Source organism: Camelina sativa, chromosome 18 (assembly GCF_000633955.1).
Source record: "Camelina sativa cultivar DH55 chromosome 18, Cs, whole genome shotgun sequence".
Lineage (NCBI taxonomy): Eukaryota > Viridiplantae > Streptophyta > Magnoliopsida > Brassicales > Brassicaceae > Camelina > Camelina sativa.
In genome coordinates, this window is record NC_025702.1 from 17,553,271 (window position 1) to 17,562,048 (window position 8,778).

Below are 8,778 nucleotides of genomic sequence, written 5' to 3' on the forward strand. Positions count from 1 at the left end.
AAAAAAAAAAAAAAGAAAAAAAAACACGTTTCTTCTAGAAAGATTACTAAACCAATTTTAGATTAACTAACACTAATGGAGTTAATTTGCTTTTAGATAGTGGCAAAATCAAAAATATTTGGGATCTTGTTTTGGTAAATAAATAGGCGTTGACAAATAATGTTATCAAATCATGGTATGTATGTTAACATTGCAGCCTTTTTAATAGCAAACACTAGAATTTGAGGTAATCGTCATCATCAAATCTCTCTCTATTACTAACTTACTCCTCTGCAACAACAACACCAATCTCTCCTTTCTCAAGCAAATCATAGAAGGCTCTTGTTTTCCTCTGCTCGTCCCAGTGATGCATTTTCCATAGTCCACCAGCCGCTAGCCCCAGTGCGAGACCGATTACTAGCTCCTTCACAACATTTGGACCTTTCAAAGTTGCATGTGCGATCTTGTGCCCAGCCATCTCTTTCCTCACTCTACTCTGCTCACTAAACCAATCAAACATTGCAACAAGGCATCATTAAAATTTAGCACATCATTCTTCGGATATACACACATAATAATAGTTCTTCAAATCAATTCCGCCCGTAAGAGACACTAAAGTATCAACGAACAGAGAGAGTAGTAATACTCAATCAAACAAACACTAAAAGAGATGGAATACTTTCTTCAGCTTTACCATAAAAATTGGCAAATGCTATAACTGCAATACTTCTTCTATAGTCTCACAAGTACATGAATGAGGGAATCATAAACATCAACCAAAAACTATGCCTAGAATCAAAAAAGCTTCAAACATCAACAAAGCAAGACAGAGACCTATTAGATAATATCATGTGGATCAGTCAAAGAGATCTTTGATCAATGCAGGACTTATAAGGGCAACTAACTGATGATAAAGAAGCACAAGGAGACTATATAGGGAGAATTCTAGGTCAGCAATCAATAGTAGAAAGCAACCCCACGCCTTTAAAAATCGACCCATCAGATTTCACACACAGCACGTGGTGAATCTGGTTCATTGTTGGAGAGTTTGCGGAGCCACAGATACCATAGCTCAAGGCATGGACAAGGGCCCTCTCCGTTTTAGGTTTTAAAAAATTTGTCTCCTTGAAACTAAATTAAACACCAAAAAGCCACACACTTTACTCAGAACCTGCTCAGACCTTTTACTTTAACATTCATCATCTCCACCACCACAATGTCATATAAAGAACATCAATTCTAGAGCTAACAGAAGCTTTAAAGCAAGAAACTTTCGAAATCCAAGGCAACAACGGAGAAGAAAGGATTCAACCCATTTGATAAAATTCGCTTCTTTCAGGAGAAACCATTGATACAGATGAAAAAAAAAAACGGAGACACTATGAACAAAACATGCAAGAGAAACCATACACAGGAATCTAAAGGAATGGTTCTATGAAATTGATTAATTGAATATTCCAGTAGGAAGAATCAGAGAGAAACCTGTTCAGATGAGTTTAGCAAATCGGAAATCTAGAACAAACTGGTTGAGCTTTATTGGTCTCACTCAATTCTCTAGGGTTTTAAGAAACGAGAGCCATTAAAACGACAACGTTCGCAATGGCTTTTTCAGCCTTTATTGAAAACGACGACGTCTCAGCAAACAAAAGATTAAAAACTGAAGAAAAAAACAAACTTAAGAGATGATGATGTCTGCTCTGTGTCTCTTATAAGCCATGAGACCAGGACGAAGTGTCTTCTTCACTCTAGGCACAGCACGAGCCTTAAGAGGATACTTCATAACAACAGTGAACTCAAATTTCTCAGACAAGTCAACTTCATCACCTTCCACTTGTTTCCACTCAAACTCCTTCACCATATTCACCACAAAATACTCCAAATGCAACATTGCCAATCCAATCCCTGGACAAATCCTCCTCCCAGCTCCAAATGGAATCATCTTTATCCCTCTGCTTCCTGTAACATCCACCTCAACCGCCTCTTCATCTTCTCGGATGAATCTCTCCGGTTTAAACTCCATTGGTTCATCCCACTCCATTGGATCTCTCCCTATCATTGCCACATTGAAGTTGATCGTACCATTCTTTGGCACTTTGTAACCTCCCAGTTCAGTGTCTTCACTTACTCTGTGCGGTAACAGTAAATGTCCTGGTGGATGTAATCGAAGACCTTCTAACACCACAGCTTTGAGATACGGCATCTTCTTCATCTCTTCTTCCTCAATCTTCTTCTCTTCTTCTCCGATTACGCTTTCGATCTCTTTGTATAATCTCTCTTGTATTTCTTGATTTTTCACAAGATTGGCCATGATCCATTGAAGCGTCGTCGCTGTTGTATCAGTCCCGGCGTTGAGAAACTCAGAGCATAAGCTAACGATCTCGTCTTCGTTTAGTTTCCTCTTCTCTTCAGGAAGCTCAAGATCAAGCAGAGTATCTACATACGACGACTGTACGTAATCTTTAGAACAATCGATCATCTTTCTCCTGGAACGAATCAGCGGAAGCAACACGTCCTTGTGTTCTCTCCTGATCTGATGAAACTCTTCCCATCTCTTCCTCAGAAACAGTTTGGTGATACTAGGGAAGACGTTGAGGATGGTGAATCTTGAAAACGAGAGGAGCTCTCTTCTTTGAACGAACTCGACTCGTTTGATCTGTTCTTCCTCAAGCTTATCACCGAAACACATGAGAACAAGAAGCGAGAACATTGCGTAACGGAGATGATCAACGACGACGATAGGTTTCTCTTCTTCGCCGTGATTACGAATCCGGTCGCAGAGGTTTTCAAGAACAGAGCGACGAGCGTTGGAATAGGATTTGACGCGGGATGGGTTAAGAATCTCAGAGGTTAGGTTACGACGGAGAAGACGCCACGTGGCTCCGTATGTACCTGAGCTGATGGTGTGTTGGTTACTAGTGATGATCTTCCCGGTTGGAAGCGCCGGTGGACGACCGGAGAAGACAGCGCCGTGTAAAACGAGTGCCTTGTGAGTTAAGGAACGATCAGAGACGAAGACTGCAGGGACGGAGAAGATGCGGAGGGAGATGATGGGACCGAGACGGTGGTGGATGGAACGGAGATAGGAGTTTAAACCACCTAAGCCTTTACGGAGCCACTGGAAGGGACCAAGGATTGGGAACAAGTTAGGGTTAGGAGGTAGAGGAAGAGAATTGGTGTCTGTGCGACGGAGGAAGAGATTGAGAAGGAAGCAGAGTGTGAGAGAAAGGAAGATTATGAGAAACCATGTCGCCATTTTCTTGTTTTTTTTTTTTCTTTTTTTTTGTTATGCTTTTAGGGTTCTTGTTGAAACCCTATATATAGCAAAATTTGCAGGTAACAATTTGTTATCGTGATGGTCAAGTATATATTGTTATTTATTTTTATTTTTTTTTGAATTACTTGGGGAGTATATGATCTTATTATTGGAAGACAGAAAATCAATTTAGAAATAAGTTGGATATGTGAAGATAAATATCCGATTTGTTTGGTTCTTGGGTGCTACGTCTAGCTCGTGGAGAAAGCTATACGATCTCTTTAGCTTTACTCCACACAACTACTACACAGTACACACATTAATTTTTTGACATCATCGAGGTTCTTTTATTTATTTATGAGGTTATCTATACCAACCAGTGAAAAGAAAAGAAGATTTCAATTCGTACAAAGTAGATAAAAAAATGTAAAACATTTTCAAGTTCGAACCAGATTAGATTCAGATGCTTTCTTTCAATAAGAAACGATGTATAGTAATACAACACACACCACACAAAAATAAAGTCATATTTTCCTGCGTTTCAAAATTGCGGAGTAATAGTTTATGCTTCAGAGAGACTGTTTCTGGTCTTTAGACCAAACAGATTCTTCAGCAAATCCGCAGTGTTTGGAGGTATCTTTGCTGGTCGTGGTGCCATGAAGTTGACAATCTTCTCATGAACATTATACCTGTTTCGTTTTTTTACACAAAAATGATTCAAAAGAGAGAATTTGGGATTGAAAACAGGCTTGAAAACTATGTGTGTTGGTATTTACCTAATCTTTCTGCTCTTAGAGGCACGACGATCCACAACTTTCCTTTTCTTCGTCTGAAATTTCTTCATCGCGTAGTAAGCCGCTTCTGCCAATGGCAAAATAGATAATTCAGTATATACCAAAGCCTTTACGGGAAACCACAACAACAAATCAAGTTTCAACACAAGCAAAGCCTTTACGGGAAACCAAAACAACAAATCAAGTTTCAACACAAGCAAAGCCTTTACGGGAAACCAAACAACAAATCAAGTTTCAACACGAGCAAAGACTCCAGTAGTTGGACATAACAATCTAATGATTCCAAGATGTATACCCGAGGAAGCTGGATCGATGGTCTCAATGAACTCCTTCAGTAACTGCTGATAGAACTCAGCATCTTCTATAAGTTCAGGGTCTCCTTCAAGTTGTCTTTCCTGAACAAGAAAAGAGTACACATGTTAGACAATTGGCCTAATGAAGATTATCAATAAGACTGAATACAATTGACTTGGTTAGAGAAAATTGTTACTCTACCTCTTGATTTGGTTCCATGGCTTCCCCAGCGACCTGTGGATGGAAATTTCAAGATCAGAACTTACTGAAGAGAAGCTGATCTTGGATGCATTTCTTGTTAAAGTAAAAACTTACAGTTCCAAAAACAGCAACAGTCGATCTTGACTGTTGCATTTGTTTGATCATTCTACTTGGATCCCTCATGTATGAAGCAACTTGTTCACTAACATTCTGTTTTTTTTTTTTTTAATAGAAAAAATGGTCTAGTTAGATTCCTGATTGATTCGCAGATGTATAAGAGCAAAAACGTTTGTGGGGATTGTTATCCATACCTGGTTAAAGGCGTGGAGCTTTCCTTTAATAGCAGCTGCACCGCTTGTGACTTGTGTTCTTCTCTGCCATTTGTCCACAGCTTTGTTTCGGAATACAGACATTCTATATAGCAAAGACCAATTTTTGTGTTAGCGATGAAACATATATTATAATGAGACTGATTTCCGAATGAGTCAATCAAGTTTTACTAAATCGAAATCTTTTGCTTGACAGAACAAGAAGAACTTTTAAGTTGTACAGTTAGGCTTGAATACCTTTTCTGTAACTCAGCTATTTGTTGCCATTCATCGCTATCTTCTGTATCTGATTTATTGGATTCTGCACTAGCTGTTCCTGACCAGATAGGAAAACAGCGATGTTATAATTGACCCTTGCTTATACTGATAATAATTATGTTTTCTGTAAAAAAATAAGGCATACTATTCACTTGTTGTAGATCAACCGAGGGGTTCTTGTCAAGCAAAGCCTGCAAAAATAATTATTTGAAGAAAAAGAGTAACCAAAGGTGGCAGAGAGACAAAACACTAAGTGACAGTATACAATTACTGAATCAAGCCTACGCATACATACCTCTTGCAACTCCACGAGGGAGTCTAATGTCTTCTTACATGAAGTAACTAGATCTGTATATGCTGTCGAGACATTTTCATCTTCCGAACAAAATGACGATCTCACAGGCTCCTGAAGAGGATTACCTTCTGTCATACGCATGATGAAACAAACCATAAATAGAAGAGGAGAAGAGAATAGCGTACCTGTGGCAATCTGTTTGAACTATTAAATGCTTTCTGGAGTAAGAATCTGAACTCCAGAGTTTTATCCCAAAGAGCCTTCACATAGAGCACAAAGAAATGAAAATGAATTGTCTTAAACAGAAATTCGCTCTAGATTAAAATATAAATCTGCAACTGCATGCATTTGGTTTCTAGTAGACTACTTCACAAACTGTAGAAAAATGTCATACCTTCTGGTTCTTCACCGCTTGACCTTTAACAGCATCCTCACCCTTATCACGCTTCAGATTTCTCAATATATCCCTGTACCAGGAACAAGTTATTAAACGAAGAACATTCTTTTTGGCTCTCATTCGCTCATTTTAATATTAAAATGTGCACCACGATTAAGAGAAAGAGTATCTGACATAAACCTTATACAAAAGTCTGTTAAAGAAATCCAATTGCTTGAATGAATTTGAACCTACTTCTAAATGTAGCCAACGCTCTTTGATAAGACTATCTACCATTTCTAGAAACAAATAGAAGAATCCACAATGACAGTCTTGAGAAAATAATAGTTCAAATGGAAATATCTTACTGTTCTTGTGAACGAAGCTCCTTGTACTCTTTCTCAAGCTCTTCCATCTCAGCATCTTTATTGTCATCATCATCTTCATCGCCACTCTCACTTTCTTTATCAATTCCATCTTCAAATTCCTCGCTTTCTCCATCCTCGTCTTCCTTGTTATCTCCTTCATCATCTTCCTCGCTATCTCCTTCATCATCATCCTCACTCTCTCCCTCATTATCTTCCTCGCTATCTACTTCATCATCCTCTATCTCATCAGACAATTCATAATCTTCATTCACGCTTTTGACCTGTAATTAGAATCCCCAAACAATAAATTCACCAACACAGCCATCTAAAATAACATAAACCAGACAAAAGCAACAATAACTATTATACCTTAACGTTTTCTTGGTCGCTTATGTCTTCCGACTCACTGTCATTAAGTCTTGCTCTTTTAGACCTCTTTGATCCCCCAGCCATAATAAACACTCTTAGTGCTGCAATAACGGAAAACTAAATCAATTGAGGGAGGAGAAACTGTTATACAGATGCAAACAAAAATAGCTCATGAAGCAAAAAACGAAAATGAAATAAACAAAGAAGTACAAAAGATAGAGACAATAACCGAGTCTAAGAAAAGTTGGATACTGGGTAACTCAAACCGTAAGGCTTCAAAAAAATTCATATCATATATCAAGTGGATCAGTCAAGGAGGTCTTTGATCAGTGCAGGGACTTATGAGGGCAACTAATTGATGATAAGAAGCAGGAGGGAAACTAATGTATATAGGGAGGAACTCTAGGTCGGCAATCAATAGTAGAAAGCAACCCCAAGCCTTTAAAAATCGACCCATCAGATATGAACACAACAGAGTACATGGTGCAGTGGTGAAATCCAATCAGGTTCGTTGTTGTTGGAGAGTTTGCGGAGCCACATATGCCATGGCTCAAGGCATGGACAAGGGCCCTCTCCTATAAAAATTTTGTCTCCTCCGAAACTAAATTAAACATCAAAAAGCCACACACTTTACTCATAACCTGCTCAGACCTTTTACTTTATCATTCCATCATCTCCACCACAATGTCACAAACATTTATATCATTCTAGAGCTAACAAACAAACAAAAACGGATATAATTTGAGCAGACTGGATACGCAAGAGAAAGCAGACAACTTTGAAAAGTAAGAGGAATCATACAAGCAGAGGAACTAACCTTAAAACTCTGTAGCAATTGAGACGCAAAGAGGAGAATATATCTTCGACTTGAAATCGTAGAAAGCTCAAAGCTGTATATGAGCAGAGGAGAGGTTGAGAAAGAAGAAACTCAACTGAACGAACAATGAAAAAAAAAAAAATAGAAACCCTAGAGGTTTTCTCTTAAACCACGAACTGGTCGGTTCAACCAGAAAATCCGATTTAAGGGTTGTTTCTGGTTTGATAGGACAAGATTAATCCGATTTAAGGGTTGTTTCTGGTTTGATACGACTCGGTTACTTTGAAGGTATGATTTTTATTTTTATTTCTTTGACTTTTGACTTTTGACTTATAATGGTTGGACCTGTGTTTTTTTTGTAGCTAAAGCAAAAATCCAAGCACAGCAATGTTTCTGAACACTCAGCAGAAGCTCCAAATGAAAAAAAGGGGATGTGTGAGGAGGAGACGAAAGAAACTGGATCAGAAGAAGGTAAATCAAGCGAAGAGAATCACGAGACAATTCTTGCACCAGTTGAGGAAACCACCTTTCCCTCCAGTCATTGATAACAGTAATCCAATAAGATATAGTGAAGTTTCAACCGAGCCACAGCACCCTGATGGAAGTGAAGATGGGTGGCAGCCAATGCAAAGACCAAGTTTTGCTGGATCATATGGTCGCAAGTTGAAGCACATGATTACAGGAGGAGGTAAAAAAATGAAATTTCTGCAGACATGGACTCTACCAAAACGCAAGTCGAAGAAGAGATGAAAGTAGAGTTACAACCATCTGAAGTAATAGTCGAAGGAAACATTTTGAATCAAACTGATGACTCTGGTCGTGGCAATTATGCGGAAAATGGCAGATCATTTAGCATCTGATACCGAAGATCTGAAGGAAAAGCTGTTAATATCTGCTACAGACTCAAGCGACGTCTCGCGAGGATTGTTACCTAACAAGAAGTTATCTGCTTCATTCAACCCATCACCGCCTCCAAGTATTCATCTCCATCAACTCCATACTTGATGCAGCCAATGCCCTTTGTTTACCCTCCGTCTTACACTCAAACAGTCCCCACAAGTACTTACCCTGTAACAAGTGGTCCTTTTCATCCCATGGCAGCTCAATGTGTCGTATTTTGTACCAAGAACGGTTTGGCCTGGATGCCATCCCGTTTGAGTTTCCCCCTTTACCGGACTAATAGTTGCAACTGTGTTAGAGCCAACACTTCAGGAGTAGAAGAATGAACGAAAAAGGAAGAAGTAGAAAAGGAAAAAGTTTCAACCCATTAAGCTTAGTTATGGATTCTGTTAACCTTGTGAACAGTACAGTGGCTCAACCCATTAAGCTTAGTTATAGCAGAGTTATCAGAGACAGCGAGGCTTCTAGGTGTGTAGACTGTAGCCTAAAACTCTTTCCAGAGATTCAGCCAATTCGGTAAAATGCAAAACTCACAGCTCTTTGCT

The 8,778-nt window shown here is 38.9% G+C and overlaps 3 protein-coding genes across 7 annotated transcripts; all 3 read right to left on the reverse strand.

Annotated features, from left to right (window-relative positions):
• Positions 107–1,564, reverse strand: LOC104762244 (probable cytochrome c oxidase subunit 5C-3). The gene is made up of 2 exons (XM_010485494.2): positions 1,462–1,564; positions 107–482 (listed from the first exon to the last, which is right to left on the reverse strand). The coding sequence occupies exon 2, from the start codon at positions 455–457 to the stop codon at positions 263–265; it is 195 nt and encodes a 64-aa protein (XP_010483796.2). The 5' UTR covers positions 458–482; positions 1,462–1,564; the 3' UTR covers positions 107–262.
• LOC109124924 (cytochrome P450 89A2-like) lies at positions 1,631–3,357 on the reverse strand. The gene has a single exon (XM_019240241.1). The coding sequence runs from the start codon at positions 3,230–3,232 to the stop codon at positions 1,655–1,657; it is 1,578 nt and encodes a 525-aa protein (XP_019095786.1). The 5' UTR covers positions 3,233–3,357; the 3' UTR covers positions 1,631–1,654.
• On the reverse strand, positions 3,618–7,472 carry LOC104762245 (putative uncharacterized protein DDB_G0270496). Of its 5 annotated transcripts, none has more exons than XM_010485497.2 (14): positions 7,334–7,472; positions 6,517–6,617; positions 6,148–6,428; positions 5,798–5,870; positions 5,589–5,663; positions 5,404–5,514; positions 5,254–5,299; positions 5,088–5,160; positions 4,833–4,935; positions 4,636–4,731; positions 4,522–4,554; positions 4,322–4,421; positions 4,009–4,093; positions 3,618–3,921 (listed from the first exon to the last, which is right to left on the reverse strand). In XM_010485497.2, exons 2-14 carry the CDS (start codon positions 6,598–6,600, stop codon positions 3,795–3,797), a joined length of 1,287 nt encoding a protein of 428 aa, XP_010483799.1. In that variant the 5' UTR covers positions 6,601–6,617; positions 7,334–7,472; the 3' UTR covers positions 3,618–3,794. The 5 variants fall into 5 exon arrangements, with proteins under 5 accessions (XP_010483799.1, XP_010483797.1, XP_019095439.1 ...); XM_010485495.2 differs by having other exon boundaries at positions 5,088–5,166; XM_019239894.1 differs by having other exon boundaries at positions 5,088–5,166; positions 7,318–7,472.

Excerpts from the sequence above, each read along its gene's own strand:
- LOC104762244 (XM_010485494.2), bottom strand. The coding sequence starts at position 457 with ATGGCTGGGCACAAGATCGCACATGCAACTTTGAAAGGTCCAAATGTT.
- LOC109124924 (XM_019240241.1), bottom strand. The coding sequence starts at position 3,232 with ATGGCGACATGGTTTCTCATAATCTTCCTTTCTCTCACACTCTGCTTC.
- LOC104762245 (XM_010485495.2), bottom strand. The coding sequence starts at position 6,600 with ATGGCTGGGGGATCAAAGAGGTCTAAAAGAGCAAGACTTAATGACAGT. Across the intron at positions 6,429-6,516 it reads GCGACCAAGAAAACGTTAAG|GTCAAAAGCGTGAATGAAGA; the intron begins GTATAATAGTTA and ends TTCTAATTACAG. Across the intron at positions 5,664-5,797 it reads AAGCGGTGAAGAACCAGAAG|GCTCTTTGGGATAAAACTCT; the intron begins GTATGACATTTT and ends CTCTATGTGAAG.